Source organism: Agelaius phoeniceus, chromosome 13 (assembly GCF_051311805.1).
Source record: "Agelaius phoeniceus isolate bAgePho1 chromosome 13, bAgePho1.hap1, whole genome shotgun sequence".
Classification (NCBI taxonomy): Eukaryota; Metazoa; Chordata; class Aves; order Passeriformes; family Icteridae; genus Agelaius; species Agelaius phoeniceus.
The window spans coordinates 14,141,245-14,165,863 of NC_135277.1; the positions used below are offsets into that span (position 1 = coordinate 14,141,245).

At 39.7% G+C, this 24,619-nt stretch overlaps 1 protein-coding gene across 9 annotated transcripts in view; it reads left to right on the forward strand.

The window, feature by feature from the left end:
- Positions 1-24,619, forward strand: part of RNF111 (ring finger protein 111) — a 44,764-nt gene that overhangs the window by 11,593 nt on the left and 8,552 nt on the right. For 6 of the 9 annotated variants that reach the window (XM_054642528.2, XM_077185278.1, XM_054642520.2 and 3 more), the window contains 8 exons: positions 8,476-8,602; positions 10,303-10,466; positions 13,092-13,289; positions 14,140-14,459; positions 15,270-15,525; positions 17,901-18,252; positions 19,533-19,658; positions 20,309-20,435. In XM_054642528.2, the coding sequence (XP_054498503.1) occupies positions 8,476-8,602; positions 10,303-10,466; positions 13,092-13,289; positions 14,140-14,459; positions 15,270-15,525; positions 17,901-18,252; positions 19,533-19,658; positions 20,309-20,435 (1,670 nt within the window). The remainder of the gene's footprint in view (positions 1-8,475; positions 8,603-10,302; positions 10,467-13,091; positions 13,290-14,139; positions 14,460-15,269; positions 15,526-17,900; positions 18,253-19,532; positions 19,659-20,308; positions 20,436-24,619) is intronic. The other 3 variants (XM_054642521.2, XM_054642525.2, XM_054642527.2) reach the window with 2 other exon arrangements.

A 24,619-nucleotide genomic window follows, 5' to 3' on the forward strand; every position in this document is an offset into this window, starting at 1 on the left:
TAATTCTATTTTCAGAATGTAGAACTATATGCTAATATTTAACTGTTCTTGAAAATTTAGAAAAATAGGAAGAAAAAAGTCCATTGTTATAAGAGCTGAAATATGAGGCAGTTGAAGGTAGCTTTAGTACTGAGATAATGAGAGAAAAGTATTGTATATATACCAGATGTTTTACCCAGATAAACTCAATGCAAGGCAGTTGGTTTACACAGTTATTTTTATAATATGTCTTGTCACATTATCTGAATCCTTGAGTGCTTGGAGGAAGACTTTTTGGGGGATGTTTTTGTTTAGTTTGGTTTGTTTGTTGTGTTTTTCCTGGTTTGTTAGTTTGTTGTGGTTTTTTGCTAATTGGCAGATTTTTTTGGGCTTCCTTTTGTGTTAAATTTGCCAAGTGAAAGTAGTTGTGCATTCTGTTTTAGTTCAGCTTTTTAGAGAGCATGGGGAAGTAGATAGAACACAGCATGGTGTTAATCTGTGCAACCATGTGTTTTATCTAGTGACAAATATGTTTTAATAAGTGAAACCATATCTCAGGCTGTGCTGATCATTCCTCTAAGAAAATGTGGCTGAAAATACAAGAACAGGTTAAAAAAAAAAAAGTGTGAATATTCATTCATTCAGGGCAGGATTTATGCTTGAAGAGAACCAGAGTAGTAAAGTCTAGATTATTGCTTGTTACTCATTGCAGTAGGAAATAATGTCTGTGATGTTTAAATACAAGTAAAATCTGTAATGCTAAAGTTTTACTTCTGCAGTGCTAGGGCTGGGCATATATAACTGAAACAGAAGAATTATTGCACAGCCTTAATCATCTTAATGCCTATTTGTGGGAATAGAATTAATTAGGCCTAAAATTTGCATTTGACATGCATGTGTAAGTATATTGAAGAATATGATTTGTAAATAATAAATAATGGGGATATGCATACATTTATATGAAAAGCCATTTTCTCAAACTACTGTGTTAACACATTTGTTTCCAAGTTAGTGATTTGTTACCATTTTCAGAGAGGGTGGATTTCTATGTAACCAAAATGATGTAGGATCAGGAACAACTCTCCTTCCACACAGATGTGGAAAAGTCCAATGGATTAATTTTTATACCATGTAAAAATCACTCTTAATTAATGAAAGTGTCTGTTTCATGTCATGAATGAAGAAAACCAATTAGTTCTGCACCAGTCATTTCAGATGAGAATACTGACATGAGTTGTAACTGAAAGAAGGTCTGCTTCAAAGACTGTGTCCTGTTCATTCCTGTACTCCAGGACCAGCACTTGCAGGGAGCTGAAAAGTGATTCTGGCTTAGTGTGTGTGAATACTGTGGGGGTTTTTCCAGTGGAAATATATATTGATGGAAAGGTTTTTGAGCATTTTGTTTACATTGCAGATATAATGGGAAGTTGAGCAGACATCCTCTGTGAAAGTGTCCTATTTTTAGCAAGATAAAAATGTGATTAACATTTTTGGTAGCTTTGTGCTGTTATATAAGGCATTTCTGGTTATTGAGTTAATTAGGACAGAAATGGGGGCAGCTGGAAAACAGCTATGCAACTTCTCTGTGTAGTGAGCAAGCATGAGGGGGTTTAATATGAGGAAAGGCTTGTATTGATTGTAATGTACATGAGCTTGTTAGTGTTAGGGAACATTTCTTTGCTCTGTATATCTGCTGAATTTACAGTGTGCTGAAGGACAAATAACTTCTGCTAAGAATATGAGGCCTGGGGCATATATGTAAAGGTGCTAGAGGACAGACTTAGGAAAGGAGGAGAATAATAATTGGAAAAGAAAATACAGTTTAAAAAGATGTGGCAATAACTGATTTTTTAAAAAAAGCAGGCTTCAAAGTGATGTGATTAGTCTTGCAGCCTACTGAATAGCAATTTGTATTAAGGATATTGCAGAAAATATTTCTTTGTTTTGAATATTGATGTGATATAATGCATTTAAAGAACTAGTGAGTTAAATTAGTTTTGACTGTTCTGAAAACAATTTTTCTGATTGTTGCAAGAAATTAAAGTAACAGACCTTTTTAACCAAAGTATTTAGTAAGTTCTTATAATTAATAAAATTAACTTGGCTAATTTTGGAAAAATCATGTTAATGGAGATGGGATGGGGGGGTTGTTTGTTTAACAAAACCCTTACCAAGAAAACAAATAGCATTATATTGAGTTTTTCCTCCTGTTCTATTAGGGCTTAAGCTATTCTTCTGGTGAAACCTTGTGAACCTTGGAGTGTGGGAGTGTGCACAGTACATCCTGACACCTGGGATGGATGATATTGTTGTACCAGCTGTGTGCCATAGAAGGCATTGTTCTCATTGCATCTGGGACGGGCAGCTGAAGCTCCTTCAGGGAGACAGGAGCTGGGGGCACAAGGCCAACGTGAAAGCAGCTGGGTGCAGTTTAATGATCCTTGCAGCTGAAGGTGCAGGTGCTTACAGGGTGTATATTCTAATTGCAGTGTTGATCACTTGGTTTCAATTGCAATTAAAATGACAGAAGGCAGCATTTTTGCTGGGAGACATGAATTTTGATTCTGTGTTTTGTTGAGGTAGTGCAGAAGCTTTTCTCTAACCCTGTGTGCACACCATCAGAAATGATCCTCCTATGAAATCCTGCCTATGAAAGGTGGCAAAATTCAACTTTTGCTGTTGTTGGAACTCCTGTGTTGTAATGCAAATGTTCTGCTTCTGCAAGAATTTGATTTTCATCTTGGATCTAAAGGATTGGAGCTGCCCTTTGGAGGCAGTCTGTGGAGGGAAATCTAGCAAAAGCTTAAATTGGAACAATTTTTTAACCTTATGTACTTTGATTTGGCAATAAAGCAGAACTCTGGAAAAGGGCAAAGTGTTGTTAAAAAAAACAAGCTGTGTAGAGTTTTGCATTGTCATAGGTTGTTCAAATTGTTCACCTAATAACTTACCATTCCTTCAGGGTCTGATGTATTATTTTATATTTTTGAACAACTAATGCTAGACAGGTTTTTCTCCTCTTGGAATGTAATGCTGATGAGAAGCTGCTCCAAATTTTGTTCAAAGCTGCTTTGAATGATAAGACAGTGTTTATTCACTACTGTCATCTTAATTCTCTAACATTTGTTGTCTGTCTCCCAAAAAACATTGAATATAGACATTCAATATTTTACAAGCCAGAGGCTGGTGAAAACGTTAAGCAAATACTGCTTCATGCTCAGATTATTTTAACAGGTTTAAGATAAACAGGTATTAAGTGGAAGTGAGCTGCCTGTTGTTAAAGTTGATTATTATTCAGTTACTTAATCCCTCCTACAAACTACTGCATGCAGTCCTTTTCTCACACCAACTGATGCAGCTGATAATTCCAACCTTTCATCTCAATAGCATTAGTGGATAAGGAAGGGTATAAGTATCCTGTTTACCATGCTGCTTACTGGAGAAGAACTGAGAAGTGGTGAGGAGAGGAGCACCTGGCTTTGTGAGCAGTGGACATTAATCAGTGCTGCTGTATCCATCTGCTGTGGATTGGGGCTTTAAATAGCTACAGTAATAGAAGGCAGTGTAGCATTCACTTCAGCCCTGCTGCAGCTTTCTGTGCTGAAAAGATGCTGTTTGTAGGTTTGGCTTGTTGTGGCATTGCCCATAGGACTGGTTTTGGTGCAAGGTTAAGAACAGTTAGTACAGGTTTCAATTAGCATGGCTCATAGTTGGACAAAATCCCCTAAACTGTGGTTGACTGTCTTTTCCACCAGGGTGCAGACTCCTAAGCAATTTGTGTGCTTTGGAAAATTTTTCCCATCGTGCACAGCTATTGGAAGGTATATTCCAAGTAAGGTATATTCTCAGGTACAAAAAAGCTGTCATCACACAACCCTAAGGGAACAGGCAGGTTCTTGCCAGAATGTTGACAGCACTAAATCTTAGTTACAATTAAGTCCTTATTTTCTTAGCAGGATTTTATGAGTAGAATGGCACTGGATTTCTATAAGTAGAATCAATGTAATACAATCTGCAAGTAGCATAATACAAAACTTGTACTACCACCAAGTTAAAATTTCTAATCACCTGGACCCTCTGCAGATCAGGTCAAATCTTAACATGGGGTTTGCTTTATCAACCTAACAATCATAATCTAGATTCAAAAACCATATAAAAGAGCATGAGTCACTCACTCAGTCCTCAGAGGAAGCAGATGATGACAGCGGTGTCCCTTGCCCCAGTGACAGGAGGGGTTGCATTTCTGGTCCAGGTTCCCACTTGGGGCTTGTAGCTGCTGGATTTTGTGGCTCTGGGTGCTCTCAGCTCCCCTGCTCTGTGCCACGCTCATCAACAGCACCTGCTTGGCCTCCTGCAGGACCTTCAAGGCCACCAGGGGAAGGGAGTGACTGTCCTGGCACCCAGGAATCTTCAGACATCTAGGGAGGGAAAGGACAAATGTGTTTGGTCTGTCTGCTTGGTTCACAGGACCTTCAGAGCCTGAGAACGAGAGCAAAGCCACAAATCCATGACCTGCTCAGTCCCAGAGGGTGGCTGCTCATACAGGGGCTTTGTCCTGCCTTGACAGGCTCAGAGCAGGGCTGCCAGCCATACCTAGTTCAAGGCATTGGAGAGGTAAAGGAGACAGTACTCACTAATACTAGCAGGATATTATTTTATTAATTTCAAGCTGAATTACTGTCCAAGTCATAATCTTTAATTCACAAGCATAAGTGGCTTAGGTCCCACATACAACACTTATTGACAGCTGAGCAAGGACTGGGCAAGAAAGCTCTGACATATTGTTGTGGATGCTGGGTGGTATGAGAGCTTTTAGTTAAAATTTGTAGTTTGAATTTTCTGCTCTGGCTGCACAGTGTTTTTGCCTGCTGCAGCTGGCAGAGAGAACATGTGCCTGAGTGGGCTCTTGGTCTGATCCAGTGCAAGCTTGGAACTCAGAATAAGGCATCTCTCTCACTGGAACTTGACTGCTGATTTTAAATCTCTTCTGCTTTCACTTAAGCGTTGATCAGATTGTCTCATTTGAAATTGTGTATTGAAAAATACTTTTGTTATCTTACATGTAATATTCTGGCTGGTTAAACTCCATGTTAATTGCAAAACAGATGTGAAAATACCCTCTGAGAATGACAACAGTCAGCTAAACATAAATTTGAGTATTACACCAGTGTTATTTATGTCCTTGGTGGGGTACTTGGGATGATGATTAATTAATCTTGGAGTTATGCCATAGTCTTTTAAATAGTAGTATAATTATATATATTATACATATTATACTGTGCAAAGCTTAGTCTCTTGCTTACAGCTTCTGGATTATTAAAGTATTTGATTCTAAAGCAGCAAGTTGGTCTGTCACTTGCTGATAGACCAACTTGCTGCTTTTCTGTTTGTGAAGTAATTTCTGTTGTGAAGTAATCTTACAACTTTCTAGGGAAAAAATATGTCATTTACTGGCCTAAGTATTGAACTTTAGAGTCCAATATTATATTTATTTTATTATAAAAGTTATATTCTGCTTACGAAGGCACTTTATTATGACAGATTTACTGGTTTTGTGAGGTAAGGCCTGGATGAGAGTGTGTTTTTATTTGTTAGGGAGGTTTACAGTTTTACACATGTTCAGATTTGGATTCAAGCATGTGCAGTTTATCCCTTCCCCTAGGCCAGCTGAGCATTGGGTTTCCATCATAGAAAAGGCTTTTAAAAGCGGGGAAAAAACTTTTGTGAAGAAGTTACCGATTATTTCTGATTAATAGTCACATGCAGGACTTAATTACTAATGGCTATTGAAAGGTCTGAATGGGAAATGAAAAACATGCAAACTGAAATTTGGTATCTTGTGTGCACTATGAAATATTATTTGTAGATGTGAGAAGGGGAAAAAACACCCCAAACTCTGTGGAAACTATTAAAATCCTTGCTTTGATTTTCAAGAGAAGTTTTGTTTGTAAGAAGCTCACTTGAAATGCAGACTGAGTCTTTCAGTGGTGGCCCGAAGGTTAATTTACTCACAAATAACTAGAGTCTAATTTTCTTGATGTGTTCTGTGATTCAGAAGATGACAAAGAAATAATGTGTGCCTGCAGGAGGATGATTTTCTGTTTGTTTTGTAGCCATAGGTATTATTCAGAAAGTAGTACAAAATACATCTCTTCCATCTGTGTAGCTGTTTTGCTGTCAGCAGTCCAGTGACTCTTCTCCTTGAAGCAAGATAACCCTCAGGAGCTGCAGGAATGGTGTAGTTAACTCTGTAATTATCCAGATTTAGCTGCCTTCTTACAGCTTCACTCACTCAGGGGATGCATTGATGTGTAAGCTATTCATGCTTTAAATTCTGCTTGAAGTTCTTTACAGACAGATGACTGGTAGGTGCTAAAAAAAAAGTGAATTATACTGTATCATGGTGGACTGTATAAGACAGTTCAATTTTTATATAGTTTAGGGAAGTTTTTCTGCTTAATCTTGAAGAAGGTATTGGTTCCTTGCATAGGAAAGTACTTCATGGGATGAAAACACCAGTTTGTGCTTTTGACTTAGGAAGGTGGTTTTAGAAGCACAAACAGTAGGAAATTGCATGTCTCTGAGCTATGTCTATGCTGTATCCTACTTGAAGCAACTTTGACTGTTTTCCTAAAGATTTTATTTGTTATTTTGGAAGTCACAAAACCTGTTCATTCAGTACCAGTCTGGATGTTTTTTTACAGTCTGATTTGTGTAGTTGGTACAATCACCTCTCAGCTAAGGGAGTGCTTAAAAAAACCCCCGTTGAATAAAATGAGCTTTTGAACATTGAGAAAGGTGTCTGAATTGTGTAGATATTCAGTTAAGAATTCCCTTTGGTTTTCATGAGCTAAGCTTGTGTCAGAATTTCAGTAGAGGTGCACACTGGGTGAAATTCAGTATAGATCCACATTCTAGATGATTCTGTCCTCAAGGAGAACTCGTTTGTTTTCTGAAGTAACAAAATCATATTTAAGCCTAAATCTACTTCTGCATCTGTCATAAGTTTCAATAAATACTGAACCTGAGGACGTGTGGACTCTGAGGAGTGCTCTCAAACTTGCTGTATTTCAGAGAAGTGCAGCTTTGGAAGATGGAAGGAGGAGCTGGGGGTGTTTCTCAGGGACCTTTTCCCAGCTGTTTGGTGGTTTTGTCTGACAGCAGATAAGTGTAGTGACTGACTGAGATAGGTCTGTGTAAGGAAGCTGTTGCTTGTTTGCCCCGATAGGCACAATGTTTACATTGCTCTGGATGTGCCTCTTTAGCTGCTGCCTTTCACTCTGAGTAACTGGCCTTTTGGTATTTTCAGTTTTGGAATGTTGTTTTGTTTTTTAGGCTTTGCAGTGTTTTCAGTTTTCTCCAAACTTTTCATGCAAGGTCTGAGAACTAATTTTGTTCCACGCTACTTCCAATTGTTAGAGTTTTATTAATATCAGTATTGGGAAGCATCACTCTTTACATCTTCAGCCAGCAATCTTTCTGAGATAAGTGTGGTCAGAAACAAAGGCCTTTGGAAAATAGGTAATGCAGTTTGGGTTTTTTTCAAAGCAGAAAAACGGATAAAATAAAAATGAATAATCTTTCTCATTGGATAAAGCAGCTGAGAACAGTCAGTGCATACAGGATGGAAGCATTGACTTGAACGAGACCAAATTCTTCAAACACTTCCCTGAGGCAATTTGCAGAAACCAAAATGATAGTTAGTGATTTCTAAGCTATACAGCTTGGGTTTTTTTAGTTCTTTTGTGCTCAGTGAATAATCCATAGCTCAATTTAAGTCTTGTAGATGGCTCAGACTTGTCACTGCCAGTGTTGCAGCTCTAGAGGAGTATTTCATGTGGCTGCTTGTTAGGCTGAAACTGTAACCATTATTCCTGAAGTGGAAGTGTTTTCCTAAGAAAACTGGTCTGTTTTGTGGGGTTTTGGTTGCTGTTGTTATCATTCTTAGTTTACTTTTATCTTCCTCTGTCTAGTACAGATTGTGAATGCCACAAAAAGTCTAGATAGAAAGGTGTTTATAAACACCAAGGGATTAATTTTGTAAGTATAAACTTGTTGGTCGATAACTGATACCTAGAAAAACATTTTTTAAAAAAAGCTAATTTTTTAAAAGCTATTAGTGCAAACAAACCACTACTGCTTTGCTAGCTTGTAAGTTTGATCTGTTTTTATATTAAATGACTGAATTTTGTTGGTGTTACAGATAATAAAATTCACTGCAATTGCTTTCAATGCTTGTAATGCAAGCTTGCATACCTACCCCACACTCAGTCTTCTGTCTCCTTCCTTCTTTTTGCTTCAATATTTACAGCAGAATTGCTCCCTTTAATAATTAGGTCATGTATTTGACAGTTGCACCTAAGGTTTTGACATACACCATGGAATTCTCTGCCTACATATCTTTTAAATCTGTGAAAAATAATCTCTTGTAATGACAGTTGGTGAATGAAGTATAAATAAAGTATGGAAACTTTCTTCTTCCTTTTTCCTCATCAGGAAGTATTGATGAAGATGTTGTGGTGATTGAAGCATCCTCCACTCCCCAAGTCACTGCTAACGAAGAAATAAATGTTACCTCAACAGACAGTGAAGTGGAGATTGTCACAGTTGGTGAAAACTACAGGTGAGATTTGCATCTCTTTGTATTAAAGTTTTGCTTGTCTCTGGGTTTGTGTCTCAATGCTTTGTGCCGTTAAAAGCCCATAAGTTAATGTCACTGGAATTCTAACCAGAATGCACACTATGCACTTTTGATTAAAAAAACAAACCAAACAAAACCCAATCAATAGCAAAAAACCCCAATTCTAAACCCCCAAACAAAGTAAGGGCAAAAACCCAAAGCACAGCTTTGCCAAAGCTTGAGAATTGAACTAATCTGGAGTAGTTGAGGTGGCTGTATTAGTGTGATTGATGTGCAGGATTTGGGGGAAGCAAAGCTGCATAGTGAGATCCTAGAGAGAGCCTGTGTAGGCTGAGTTGACTATCTAGGGATTAGCTGAGCATTTCTCAGGAATGCAGCCTACTTTTTTGAAACTGCTGCTGCTGTATATACTTTCCTGTTCTTCCAAGAACCTCTGGAAGTTTTGTTCCATATTTTCAGATTTTTACAGAATCTATTAAAGCAGAGTTTCTTGAAGAAAACTTCAAATTCAAACCTACCTAAAGCTAGATGCTTGTGAAAAATAAACAGCTTCATATATTCCTAGCATCAATAAGATGTGTTTTCTGTAATAGTCTTAAGACTTGAAAAAATTAATTCTTTCTTCCCTCACCTTCTGCAGTGCTCCAGCCAAAACAGCAGTAGCTCCATGGTGATTTGTGCAGTGGGTTTTGTTTGTTTTTAGTGAAGTCATTCCCTTTTCTTCATATTTTCCCCGTCTGAATTTCTGAAGTCTGAGTACATTGTTTTTCCAAATTGGAAAATAAGAGCCACTTGATTGACATAAATACTGGAGAATCAAAGTTTTTTGGGAGTGCAGTGGTAAATACAAGACTGTAAAAATACTGTTCCCTTAATTAAAGACTGTATGCTTCAAAGATGATACACACTCCAGAGATCATTGTCTTGAGTGTTGGGGTTTGCATGGCTAAACTGAACAGAATGGGTGCTGTGTGATATAAAACAGAGATAAACCCATCCCTTTCCTTAGATATGGTTACAGGGTTAGGATCTCCTCAAGCCACATTGCATTTTAGTTTAAGTATCACAAAAAGCTGTGTTTGTTCTCCGAAGAGAGGGAGCAAAATCATATTAGAGGGAAAGGTCCAGAGATTTTGCACAGTCATGACATTTTGTAAATTTGAAGTATAAAAATGATCCTCTGAAAGTACTCTGTCATGGGTTAATGTGCAAAAGTATTTATTGTTTACGAATTTTTAGTGTCTTCATAGGTCTGTCATCATTTATAGACCTATAGATCATTTATAGACCATTTTTAGCTGTTTCAGACTGCACAGGAGTAGTATTAGATTTGGAGACTCTTCAATTACTGTTTACAAACCCAAAACAACTTCAGCTGTAATTGCTGCCTGGCCATGGCTGTAGGGTTTCACAGTGAATTTTTTTTTTTAAGATGGCTGCATGTACAGGGGACGTGGCTTAGAGACCTTTAAACTCTCCATGCTGGGCATTTGCTGTTACGTTCTCTGGTAAAGGCTGCAATAGGATTTGTGAGTGTGTTTGTGAAAGCAGAGTCATGGAGTATGTCAATGTGATAAAACGCTTTTATAATAATAAAAATCTCCAGGTAGCTCCTCAGAGAGGAGGAGAAGAAAGCAATCCTGGTCAGCTTGAGGCCAGCACTAAGGTGTTCCCCTGTGCAGGTCCCGCTCGGCGCTGGGCCACGCGCGCTCGCACTGGGCCGCGGGCTCCAGCTCGCATGCGGCGCGGCCGCCGGAGCAGCGCTCCCGCAGCAGGGTCTCCACCGTCATCCAGCCCCTGCGGCAGAACGCCGCCGAAGTCGTGGACCTCACCGTGGATGAGGATGGTGAGTGCCTTGTCAGAGAAATCTGCAGGAGCAGCATGGGCAGTGTAATGGCACTGGAGTTAATGGCATCAGATAGAAGGTACCCTTCTAAGTCTGATCTCTAATGTCTGTTTCCAAACCTGTCAGAAAATGTGCCCTTCCTTTCAAAATTTAATGTTTAGCTGTTTTCAGTCTTTTAGATCTAAAGATACAGTTTTTCTTCCAAAGCTGCCTTGGGTGTGTGTCTGAGAGCTGACTCACCAGGCAGAAATTACAGAACAGGTTGGAACTACTTCTTGAAAAATATGCACTTACTTCAATGCAACACTATAAAAGGAAAGTCTATCATTGCCTATGCTTTGGAATAGTGACTGTTCTTTCAGGCCTTGAAGTAAAAATAGCTTTTAAAAAAAGAAAAGCCCAACCCTAAACTAGTAAAGTGTGTTAGGTTTCTGAAGCTGTAACCTTTCATTGGTTCCTAACATTAAAACCTGCTGACACTTAATAAGTCTATTCCTGCTGAAGATCGTAAGAGAAACTTAGCAATTAGCATAAAATTGGGAGAAGGAAAAACTGAAGCTCATGTACGTTTTTGCACATTTGCAGATGGTGGTGGTTTTGGGGATTTCTTTGGTGCATGTTATTTGTAATGTAAGCTTTGTTGTTGTGTGGTTCTGCCCGAGTGCATTGCAAGCTTAGTATTGTGCAGTATCTAATTCTTCAAGTTGTGGTTTTTGGGGTGGGATGGAGAGTCGGAAAGGCTTGAGAATAATTTTGGTTAATGGCTTGTAAGGTAGAGGATGAGTTGATGAACAGATTCTTCGTTTTAGGTATTTACTGTGAAATATCCCAATAGCTCTATTGTTGAAGGAGTGCAGTGTAGGTTTCTATTGCTTTACTTTACTCTTAAAATTCATATTACAGAATTTAGTCTTGGATTCAGAAACCAACTTATTTTTAAAATACACTTCTGTAATGTGTGTGTTAAAGACTGGCTGTTTCTCCTGCCTTCTAGAGGAAATGCCTAAGATGAATCTTCCAGGATTTAAGGAATACTATTTTTGGGTTTAGGCATCAAATTTCACACATGAATTAGTGTTAAATGATTGGACTTCTGAATTAACACTGTAAAAGGAGTTTAGCCCAACTTTACCTATTTCATCAAAGATACTGGTCTTAAAACTTGGCTAGCTGCTTCCCTGAGCATAAAGATCCTATCTCCTTTTATTTTCCAGGGCCGATGTCTGGGCAGTGAGTTGAGAAATCCAGTTTCTCTTAGCTAGTAATTCACAATGGACCAAGCCCCCTGTTTTTCAGTAGTTTGGGCAGGGGAGAATCAGAAGTGTCTGTAAGGGCTTGTGGGGAACCTGAGCCTGAGGGAACTCGGGGTGGCCGCTGGCCTGAGCACTGCCTGATCACTTCTCATTGTAGGCTATACCTGTCCTATAAAGTTGCTCGTTTTCTGAATTTAAACATTAATATATTTCACCCAAAACATTGTCTTAAAAGAAATAAAATTAGTATATTGGAAGGCCACATTAAAAGTAAGAGGAATGTAAATGTAGATATCAGATCATGTTTTTTTAATGTGATGAGTTGGAAGACTTGTGAGGGAGAAGATACATTTATTCCTTTGCTCACTGAGTTGCTGATACTCCTGCTAGATATAGAGAGAAGTCTTGAAAACGACTCATATTTTATTTTGAGACTCTGTGTAAAGGAAGTATTTGAAGTTTTTTGATGCTTCCCCCCCCCCCGCCCCGATATCCATGCAAACATTTTTACTAAAAATAAACTGAGCTATTTCTGATAATCTTCCCTTTTATGGTATCTTATATTCTTAGTCATGTCATTGATTTCCATTACTTAAGAAAAATTTCAAACTTATAGCCCAAGTCTTTTTCAAAACTAAATTCTAATTATGCCACCAAGTATAGTTTTAAATTTTAACTTGTTTACAATTATCTAGTAAAGGACAAGACTCACCAAGTGCTTTGGATTTCCAGGATACATTGCTCACTGTTAGCTTTGCAATATATAATATGAACAGGTATGTACCTTTAAGAGAAGTCTCAAATATTGATAATCTGCTTTTAGCATGTGTTGAGACTAGAAACCAAGTTCTTGCTAAAGCCTTTAGCACAATGCATCTGGAATGATTGAAGTTTGTAAAGTAGTACTGCTAGCTTAGATATTTGCTGTTCTTGGTGAGTTGTCTAAAAGTTGTTCTGTTTTTCATAGGCAATAGAAAGTTATAGGGATAATACTTAATCATAGAGTAGTTTGCCTGTAGATTAATGGAGGATATCAGCAAGCATTTTTATCATGAAGTACTGAAGTAATTTAATCTCTTTTATAGTAGAAGTTTTTTTATCCAGTAAATAAAACTTAAATGTCAGATTTGGTTGAGAATTGATTTTATGTTAATTATTAAAACTTGAGTAGATTAACAAAGCAAGAGAGAAAAAAAAGATAATTTTCTTTCCACACACAAGCCTGTCAGGTTTTTATGTTCTGACTTTCTTAGCTTCTGGCAAGGCCAGAATCGCGAATGTCTTGTAAAATGGTTCAAAAGCAGGAACAACGATAAAAAAACCTCAGCCCTTTTAAAGCTTAAAGAACATGAAAGCTTTTTTATTTCACCAGAGCCGACAGTTGTGCCAACCACATCAGCTCGAGTGGAGCCGCAGGCCGTGAGTTCTGCTTCCACTACCAGCTCCAGTACCTCTACCTCAGAGCAGGCCTCTGATGCAGCTCCCAATGTCTCCAGCAGCCAGCCCTCTGCAGCACCAGAGACCACTCCCAGTCTCCCCAGTGGCAGCACTGCTGGCACTTCAACTGGAGGTACAGAATGAGCTCTGAGCTGTTGTGTTCCCTCTGAGTACAGAGGAGGTAGAGGAAGTTAATCAGCATTCTCTAAATTAAATCCCATGTGAGCTTCTAGTACTGAACCTAACAGTAGTAAGCTGAGAGGACAGGAATCTGAAAAAGACCATTGATTTCTCCATAAAGATACAGGAAATTTACTGGAGCCTTCTGTTTGTGCCTGTTGGAATGATTTGGTTATACAGAAGAAACCACATCCTTGCTTTTTGAGGAGGTGGAATGTAGTTCACTGGGAATTAAGCCTCTCATTTCAGTGTGTTACAGAGGTGTTATTTCAATGTGTGTTGTAAGAAAGTGAAGGATGTATCTGGACTCCTTGAGTATATCTCCTGCTGTGGATAACCCCCTGGGAGCACGTTTATATAGAGCTGTATATACAGAGAGCACTCATGACATCACTGAAACAAAGCTGCCCTGTCTGCAAGTGTGGTGAGGGACAATTAACCTGGATGGACCACAATTGCACAGGAATTTGAGGTCTCTGCACACTGACCACAGGAACAATTTTTCCTCCTTCCCCTGCTGATGATGTGCCTTTAATTTGTAGAATAAGGCAAGTGTCAGTTCCTGTCCTCCAGTGGTTGCCATGAGTAATTCCACCTGAACCAATCAGTTCGGGTTCATTTGGCAGGTATAGCTAAATACTACTTTTTGTAACTAGTTTGTTTTGTTATAGTCTAACTCTGGTTTTCAATTGGTTAAATACTTAATTCTGAGGTACAGGGTGTTTTGTTTCTATTTATGACACTGCTTTACAGTGATTAGCATTACTAATTTCTTTCACTTCAATATTAACTTTGTCTTCAAGATGAAATAAGAAGAGCTGCATCCAATTCGACACTGGAAACTGGCCCTCCAGCCATGCCAAGGCTGCCATCGTGCTGCCCCCAGCATTCTCCTTGTGGAGGGCCTTCACAGACTCATCATGCATTGGGACACCCACATAGCAGCTGCTTCCAGCAGCATGGCCACCACTTCCAGCATCACCACCATCACCACCACAACCCTCACCCTGCTGTCCCGCTGTCTCCTTCGTTCAGTGACTCCAGCTGCCCTGTGGAAAGGCCTCCTCCTGTGCCTGCCCCATGTGGAGCAAGCAGCAGTTCTGGCACCACTTACCACGAGCAGGCAGGTTTAATCCTTGTGACTCACAATCACACCTTGTGACTTGGGATTTCAAGTTGTTCCAGATAGGAGGGAATAGGATAAGGATGCTGAATTATAAATTGCTCTCATGCTCTGCGTCAGGCATTATAGAAGGGAACTAAAAGGAAAAATTGAGCTGTAATATATATGAACACAAAACCCTGAAATTTTATGGAAAGACATAACCCTTCAAGTAATCATTGATGGCTGACCTCTTCATGGCTGTAAGATGAGTGACTGCATAGCAAACCTAACATAATTACCTTGAAATATTCTGCCCATCATAGCAGTTCTGCAATGCAAATCATTGAGCTGCTTTGAGGGAAGAAAAATACCAAGTCTAATGTCCTGTATATAAGAAGTATAAAAGAGTTTCTCCTCTAAAAGCATTGTTTTTTAGCAATTAAATCACAGCTGTAAACCAGTACAGTCATAGGAAAGAACAGTACTGTGCTAAGTTACAGTATGCAGAACTATCAATCTTATTTATCTATTGTAGAGATTCTTGGTGAGGTTTTTAGTTTGGTAGGGGGGTGGTGGGGGTTTTTTTGGGGGGAGGGGTTTGGTTGGTTTTTACAGAATCTACTATAAGGAAGTTAGTCTCTCAGCAGATTGATGAATTTAGGAATAAGAATAAAAAATGTTCCAGGGTCAAGCCGTAAAATTTCGAAATTTGGATCCCAGTTGCTTGTGATAGTATTTATTTTTATTTTTAAAAAATCTGATGTTTGAATGTGACTTTGCTTTCAACGTCTAAAGAGTGGCTTGAAGAAAGATGGTTTGTCTCTGCAGCAGGCATTGCCAGTAGACTTGAGCAGCAGTGGTATCAGGAGCCACGGCAGCGGCGCTTTCCACGGCACGTCGGCGTTTGACCCGTGCTGCCCCGGCTCCTCGTCGCGCACGGCGCTCTACGGGCACCAGGCGGGCGCTGGGCCCAGCCAGGCCCTGCCCATCGACGGCTACGGCTCAGGCATCGTGGCACAGCCACAGCCACAGCCCCCGCCCCAGGCATCGCTCTCGTCCTGCCGCCACTACATGCACTCTCCTTGTGAGTATTGGCACTGCATGCACTCTCCTTGTGAGTACTGGCACTGCATGCACTCTCCTTGTGAGTACTGACAGCACTGCATGCACTCTCCTTGTGAGTATTGGCACTGCATGCACTCTCCTTGTGAGTATTGGCACTGCATGCGCTCTCCTTGTGAGTATTGGCACTGCATGTGCTCTCCTTGTGAGTATTGGCACTGCATGCACTCTCCTTGTGAGTACTGACAGCACTGCATGCGCTCTCCTTGTGAGTACTGACAGCACTGCATGCACTCTCCTTGTGAGTATTGGCACTGCATGCACTCTCCTTGTGAGTATTGGCACTGCATGCACTCTCCTTGTGAGTACTGACAGCACTGCATGCACTCTCCTTGTGAGTATTGGCACTGCATGTGCTCTCCTTGTGAGTACTGACAGCACTGCATGTGCTCTCCTTGTGAGTACTGGCACTGCATGCACTCTCCTTGTGAGTACTGACAGCACTGCATGTGCTCTCCTTGTGAGTACTCACAGCACTGCATGCACTCTCCTTGTGAGTATTGGCACTGCATGCACTCTCCTTGTGAGTACTGGCACTGCATGCACTCTCCTTGTGAGTACTGACAGCACTGCATGCACTCTCCCTGTGAGTACTGACAGCACTGCATGTGCTCTCCTTGTGAGTACTCACAGCACTGCATGCACTCTCCTTGTGAGTACTGACAGCACTGCATGCACTCTCCTTGTGAGTATTGGCACTGCATGCACTCTCCTTGTGAGTACTGACAGCACTGCATGCACTCTCCCTGTGAGTACTGACAGCACTGCATGTGCTCTCCTTGTGAGTACTGACAGCACTGCATGCACTCTCCCTGTCAGTACCGACTCTGCATGCACTCTGTGAGTACTGACAGCACTGCATGCACTGTCCCTGTCAGTACTGACTCTGCATGCACTCTGTGAGTACTGACAGCACTGCATGCACTGTCCCTGTCAGTACTGACTCTGCATGCACTCTGTGAGTACTGACAGCACTGCATGCACTCTCCCTGTGAGTACTGACTCTGCATGCACTCTCCCTGTGAGTACTGACAGCACTGCATGCGTTCTCCCTGTGAGTACTGCTGGCACCAATGCATGCACTCTCCCTGACACACTGCCCTGGCAGCAGGGGAACACTCCAACCTGCTTGCATTGATCCTAGAGTTGGCCTAGCAAAACACAGATTGAGAAATATTTTAAACAGTTAGGGGGTTTGAACAGGACCAAGGTAAAGTTAAAATATTTTATTATGAGTGACTGTAATAACACTGAGACTTCAAAACTGTATTTACAATGAAAATATTTTTCATTTCCTTTGTATTTTAGCACTGGCTTTTTATTTCACTTTCCTTGGTTGATCCCTTGTCCCATCCCTCCAGTGAGATCTGCTTTAGCACAATAATTTGTTTGATTGTGATTTCTTTTTGTTAAATTTTATTGTCTCTATAGAACAGTGAACCCAGAAAGATGGGGATTAAACTTTTAAAGATTAAACAACAAATATAAAGTAATATTGGAAGGAGATTCTGTCCTTCTACTTGTCCCTCATGGAGGAAGGAAGCACTATTCCTCTCTGCTATAGTGCTTCAGGTTTGGGCTGCTCAGCACAAGGAGGACAGGCCTGTTGGAATGAGTCTGTGGAGGACCATGAAGCTGCTCAGAGGGCTGGAGCATCTCTGCTCCAAGGACAGGCTAGGAGAGTTGGAATTGTTCAGCCTGGCAAAGAGAAAGCTTTTGGGGAGATCTTAGAGCACCTCCCACTGCCTAAAGGGGCTCCAGGAGAGCTGAAGGGAGACCTTTGACAAGGGCATGTGGTGATAGCACCAGGGGAATGGCTTTAAAGTGGAAGAGTAGATTTAGATCAGGTTTAAGGAAGAAATTCCTCCCTGTGAGGGTGGTGAAGCTCTGGAAAAACTTGCCCAGAGAAGCTGTGTTTCCCCTTCCCTGGAAATGTTCAGGGCCAGGCTGGACATGGCTTGGAGCAGCCTTGTGTTGTTGAAGGTGTCCCAGTCCATGGCAGGGGCTGGGAACAAGGTGATCTTTGAAGTCACTTCCAACCCAGACCTTTCTATGTACCTTTTCCAGTTGGTATCACACAGACTTTTTTTTTTTTTTTTTTTTTTTTTTTTTTTTGCCAGTATTGGAAAACAGAATGCTTTTGACTGCAGAAAATTAAGATTTCTTGTAGGGTATATTTCTAGAATCACTTTATTTAAAAGTTGCATAAACACATATTCCCATGTTGCTACTGTTTAAACTGATGTAATAATACTGAAATGCCTGTGTGAAGATACTTCTTAAAATAAATTTGAGCAAAATTGACCAAATTAAGAGCACCTTATGTTTTCATTGCAGATGCTTCCTTGACCAGACCTCTTCACCATCAAGCTTCTGCATGTCCTCACTCTCATGGAAATCCTCCTCCACAGCCACAACCTCCACCTCAAGTGGATTATGTTATCCCTCATCCAGTGCATCCCTTTCATCCTTCGATCTCTTCTCATGCATCTTCTCATCCTGTTCCACCTCCACCCCCAACTCATCCCTTAGCCAATGCAGCTGCTCCAATACCACAGCATCTCCCTGCAACACACCAGCCAATATCCCATCACATCCCAGCCACAGCACCTCCAGCACAGAGGCTACATCCTCATGAAGTGATCCAGAGGATGGAGGTCCAGAGAAGAAGGATGATGCAACACCCAACGTATGTCACAAATGTACTCAAACAATAGCTAAGGTTGACAGCATGTTTTGCCTTGTTGATGCAGTTAAGATTCTTTTTATATAACCAATACTTTAAAATAAAATGAACAAACCATATACTGGGTTTAATTCAGATCAAATAAAGATACTTAGATATCTTTACTATGCCTTTTGCTTTACAAGAGGAGACTGAGAATGTCATCAGTGTTGCAATGTAGCTACTAAGACATGTTACAATTGTTGCTTAACTCGGTATTTGATACTAGTATCATCAGATGCTAGTTGATATTCACAGAGTAGCTGAGCTTCTTTTAATTCTGCAGGTAATGTGTTAAAATATGTAAGAGAATTTCAGGAATGAGCTCTCTAGTTGTTGCTCCTAACTTTGTTATACAAATTTGACTCATAACTAACTTGAAACTCGTTTAGAAGTTAATGCTTAAAGAGAATTCTGCTTTAACTGCAGCTTTTGAGGCAGTTTTCAGGTTAAGTATCTATAGGCAGTAACTGCCCACAAATGGCATGTGACAGAGAAGCCAGTGGCTGTGAGACAGCAAGGTAGCATTTTTGGAAAAAATTAATGTACTATCTTATCTTATCAGATCTGGGCATTTTTCAGTAGTTAGGGGATTGGAGTTGTGAATATTGGCAGTTCTGCAGCTTAGTGAATTTATATAGAAATATGGACACTTATAGGAAATTGTAGGCAAATGTTGATGGTAATGTTGTGGTAAAGTGGGAAAGTAATAGAAATCAGTCAGCAGGAGTTAAGTGGTTTTTTCAAATCCATGGTTGTTCTGTACCAGATGGCATGGATAAGAACTGTGTGCTCAGTTTACCTGAGCTATAATGCAAACATGTTTCAAGGAAAATGTCCTCTGATTAGTGTATTAAGTTTCCATTAATTACTCTTGCTGGTATAGTTTTACTAGAAATAATCTGCAGCAGAGCTGTAAATGGCACTGAATCTGAGCATGACTGTCATGTGGCCCTTCCTTTCCTACCCTGCCCTTTGAGGTTAGGATTAAACAATTTCTCAATCTCTGCAGTCATGACTGCTAAGTGAAGGGCAGGTCACTGTAGCTGAAGCTGGTTTGGTTTAGAATATGAAATCTGTGTTTAAATTAACTTGTAACTTATATCTAAAGCAGAAATTAAAATACTGCATGGTGAGTTTCTTATTCTAAAGACACTTGGTCTGTAACATTTTGGTTATGGGTGTTGGTTTCTTCATACTAAAAAGTATGTGAAATTAATTGTGTCTGTTCTTTGTTGTTACAGACGTGCTCATGAACGGCCTCCTCCACATCCTCACAGAATGCATCCTAATTATGGTCATGGGCATCACATCCATGTGCCTCAGACTATGTCTTCCCATCCTCGACAGGCTCCAGAGAGATCTGCCTGGTGAGCAGTCAGACACTACTTGAGCCCTTGGGACTCTGGGCAGGAGACCACAATGTGCTGATCACAGTGCTGACAATGCTGGCTGTGCTTTTAAAAGCTGCTGCATGCACCTGTAGTTTAGAGTTTGTAGATGTTGATATGGCTTTGAAATATTACTTGGAGTACTCAATATCTTAAATATATTTCTAGTGGTTTTTAAGGTTTTGTAGTACAGACTAGTATATTCTCTCCCCTCTTTGTTTGAACTTATTTACAATTGCATCAGGCCCACTTATGAGCATGCACTTACATTCCACAATATATTTATTATTAAAAAATATACTTTTGGCCATTAGTGAAGAGGTGCATGCATGACAACTGCTGTTCCCACAGCATGTGCTGCAGGGAAGACTCCACATGGATAATATTATTGGGCTCAGTAAATGTGGAGTTTTCTAGATTTTTTTAATACTAAATCTTCGCAGCTGTTTTAAATACAGCTTTTAGTTATGATAGGAAGATTCATCAGCAAAATCTAAATCTGGCTAAAAAAAATTGTACATGAAACTGTTGTTGTAGCTGTATTGTGTTGTAGGCTCTCCAAAGCAGAGGGATTGTACCTAGAGGCAAGCTGTTCCTTTACTGTAATGCCACTTTCATTCATGTGACAGGGAACTAGGAATTGAAGCTGGTGTGACTGCAGCTACCTACCCTCCAGGGCCCTTGCATCCTCACTTGGCCCACTACCATGCACCTCCTCGACTGCATCACTTGCAAATAGGGGCTCTTCCTCTAATGGTAAGGAGACAGCTTATGGAGAATTATAATCATTGCTTTTTGATTTTGTTTGTAAGGAAAATGGATGTGTATACATTGCTGCAAAGTGCTTATCTGAAAATATTTCACTGTCTGTCCATGTGTTGCTCCCAGTGAGGGTGCTTGAACAGGCCCATTGTGTAGTAAGAGGAGACAGTATAGGGACATCTACATTTCTAACTTCAGCTCTTGTAAAATGAAATATACTTGAATTAAATTGTCACTTGCATTGCAATGCATTGACCCTCTGCATCTGATTTTTAAAGTTTAGAGTATTCAGTTTTGGATTGTTAAAAGTACCAACTTTCCACCCAATGCATGAGAATTAGCACTGATTCTCTGTTTTTAATGTGTGTATACACACAACTAGAATTCCAGCTAGAGATTTGATTGTTTTCAAATAATATTTATTATTCATCAACCTAATTCTGTGTGATCGAGTATATAATTCTGTAGCATGAAGTGTTATAATCTGCAGGAAGTGTGGCAGTAAGGTCACACACATGTTACACATATTTTTTTTTTTTAATCTGCAGTGGAAAACCAAAACAAACCAGCATATTTTTACTCTTGTTACAGAGTATTATTTTTGAAAGAATGCTTGTAGGTTTAGTTAAAATTTTTCTTAATTTTGTTTAATGAAAATTCACAGAGAAACAGATTTAGTTTGAGTATATTTAGTGTTTCTGTGTGGTCAAGCAAGAATGTTTAATCCTCTTAAAGCTAGATTATCTTATAAAAATTGTGAGTTCATCTGTAAATGAATGCTAAAATTATAATGAAAAGTTATAACTTTCATCCTTTCAAAATTCCTCTGTTAGTAGCCTGAATTGACATTTGGGGCTTGAACTGTGGCTTTACAACCAAACTGTAGTAACTGTCTCCAGTCTGGTCTTGCATTGCTTGTTCCTCACTCTTTAATACCAGATATGATGATCCTTAAGTACCTCCCTGATAAATGAGGCTTGGTCATTCTTGGGTGCTGCTGACATCCTTAGCACAGACTTTCTAAATCAGTCTGTAGAATTTGGTATTTTAGTGTAGCCAGTGAGATTTTTAATGCAAAACCTTCTCCTGTGCATCATCTCTTCAAATTAAGTTTTTCTGCATTCTTTGGTTAGGTGTCTGCTTTTTCAAGTGGATAAAAGATGGTTTTACACTCTCATATTGATTTAATGTGTTGTACAGTAACAGGCAACATCAGCTGCTTTAGATTCCCTCCTAATAGTTCAGGGAACTGTACTTTTTATCAGGGGTAATAAATCATCTGTGGGATTTACTTCAGTCATCACTGTGAAGTTTCTAGAAATTTAGGAGTTTAGATGATCCTTATATTACAGTGTGATGAGAAACTTTTAATTTTAATTGGGGTATTCCTACAGCTAAAACGTTATGTAAGCAAATAGTTGGGACCCCACACTTCATCTTTTTAGCAGTAGAGAAGAGAGCTATGATAGAGAATGTTCAGAAGTATTTCCTGAGTGTGTGATAAAATATTTTAGGGATTTATGCCCCTCTGCTTGGCAAATGCAGTTTCTAATTGGCAAAAGTGGCAGATGAAATGAGGGTCTTTAAGTCCACAGAAGTTTGTGCAAGTGTTTGTATAGGGATATTTGATCCTGATAACAGTAATTAATGAGGGGCTGAGTGAAACTGAAGTTTGTGTTCTGAGGCCTTGCACACAGTGCACTGCCACCTTGTTTGATCAGAACAGGCTGCTCTGAGCAGCACAGGAATTCCTCCAGTGCTTGGGATCTGGTTTGAACCTTGCTGTGATCAGACCTAGCACCGTGGCTTTGAAGTTGTGTAGAGTCTTTGACTAATTTAAAATGTATTCACACGCTAGGAGAACATGAAGGCAGGGTAGAGCTCTGCTAGAAGTTATAGATACAATGAGTTCAAAGCATTACAAATGCCTTTTGATGACTCTAGCCCTTCTATAGCAATAAAGAAAGTCACAGGTTTTGTTCTCATGTGTGTGTGTGAGTACAGCAGATCTGTCAGCAAAACTTATTTTGAATAGAGAGCGAGTAGTCAGTGAAGTTTTTCATCAACAAACTTGACTGGATTTTAAACAAAAGTGCTGTTTTAGGCAGCAGATTATTTGCACCTGCCACCTGTTTTTTTTCTCTGTAACTTTAGGAGTGGGGTGGAGGAGGAGAGGCTGAACTGTGATTACAGTCCCTCTGCAAAGTTGTTGATGTTCTAAGGAGTGCTTTCTTCTTCAAGTACAGAGGGTACTAAACAGAGATTTCATGAGTCGTATTTTTGATGCAGATATCATAAACTGTTCTTTTTTTGAGAGGGAGTTGTCTTTTAAAGTAACTGATCCAGTCACTCAACTAAGAATTTCATTAGTATTGAATCCACTTTGTGAAATGGCTTGCAGCACAATTGGCAGTGGAGTACTAAAACCCCTTCCAGACTGTAAAGGACATAATGGATTGTTTGGGCTTTAATGATATTATGTTAACTCTGTATCAGTTTCTGACTTTAATTAGATGCAGATAACCAAATCTTCATCTACTCAGTGCTGGAATGCAGACTGCAGTTTTAATCCTCAGGGAGACAAAATGATAAAGATATGTGGGGGAAGTTAATCAGTGTTCAGCAGCTTTGACAGTCCAAATAGAGGGTTGGGGAAACAAAATCTCCTTTTCTACTAGTTTGGTTGAAGAGACTTCTACCTGTTTAAGTGTTGTTTCAGGAGGAGTCCTAGATTAAAAGCAGTTAGGAAGAGCTTTCTTCATATCTATCTATCCAAAGGTCAGGCTGCTTCCCTCCAGATTTAATATCATTACTTTGTGACCATGGCTTAGACTTTGTCACTGTTTTAAGGCCATGTATGTGCTGAGGAAAGAGCTGTTGAATGAAATCCATTCTGGACAAGTACCCATTCTGCTAACTGATCATTTTTAGGGAGACTCAAGATCAGTGCATTGCATAACTAATGGAACATTAGAAAAGAAGGATGCAGGACACAAAGGCTTTTCATCTGTTCCTGTTCTTCTGTGATACCAGCGTTGTTGGATGCCACTTCTATTTCTGTTTACTCTGGGTTCCTTTGGCTGCTCCTTTGGCACTGTTAATGAAAGGCTTTTTGACTTGGGGCTCTAGCACTGTTTGCCCCATCAGAGTGGGCAGGATGGCAACTCCTGTAATTTATTATGGGGTATGGGGTGCCAGACTCTTGACTCCAGCTTCTTCTGCCCTTTTGAATGAGAATTTTAGGGGTGAGGAGTGGTGGGGGAATTATTTGGACTTTGTTTGCTAGGTATGGTATAAGAAATATCTCTGAAATAGATGCAAGCTTTGAAAAGACTCCTTAATTTATCTGGGAACCTGCAGCTTCTCAGTCTGAGGGAGATCTTTGGATCATATTTAAAAAAAAAAAAAAAAAACAAACCAAAAAATACCAAAACAACAACCAAACCCCAAAACAAACCCCAAGCAAACCTAAAGTTTCTTATGGTACCTTAGTCTCTCTCAGGTGTTTCACATCTAGCTTTCAATATGCTGTGCTCCCCTTTTTCTTCTATTGCAGAGCCTTACTGTTTTTTTCCTTTACCTGTGGATTGATTCAGAGTGTTTGAGGCTGTCTTTACACTTGGTTGTGAAAATCCTTAGGGATTTGGAGGTGTAAGCCAGTAGATCCCAGCACATTATGGTAGCTGTGTGCTGGTCAGAATAATATTGCTCAGTGTAGTCATACAGGTGTTGGCAGCTCTAAGAGATGCAGCTGTTCTGTAACCCAAAAGCCCACAAGTTTCTGTGTAATACCTGAACACCTAAGGCTGTAGCTTGATGTAGTAAGAGTAGTTCAAGATGAACTTCAGGTTTGAAATAGCCTTGATTAGCTGCATCAAGTAGAATTGCATTTTTAAGAAAAAGCTTCTAGGTTTTTTTAATAATATAAACATGAATTACTCTTCTTTGGTGTTTTGTAGATTAAACACTGTTGAAGAGCCCTCATTTTATGTTCCCCTAAGACACAGGTACCACTGGGTTTTATCTGTGCAGCACATGGTGCTTCATTGGGTTCCTTCACCCAATGATTTTCTATGAAAATTGCAGCTTTTCCCTGTTTGTATTTGGCTTAAGACATTAAATTATGAGCTTTACTTCTTTTTGTGTATTGACAGTAGCTGAGCAGTTAGTTAACTGAA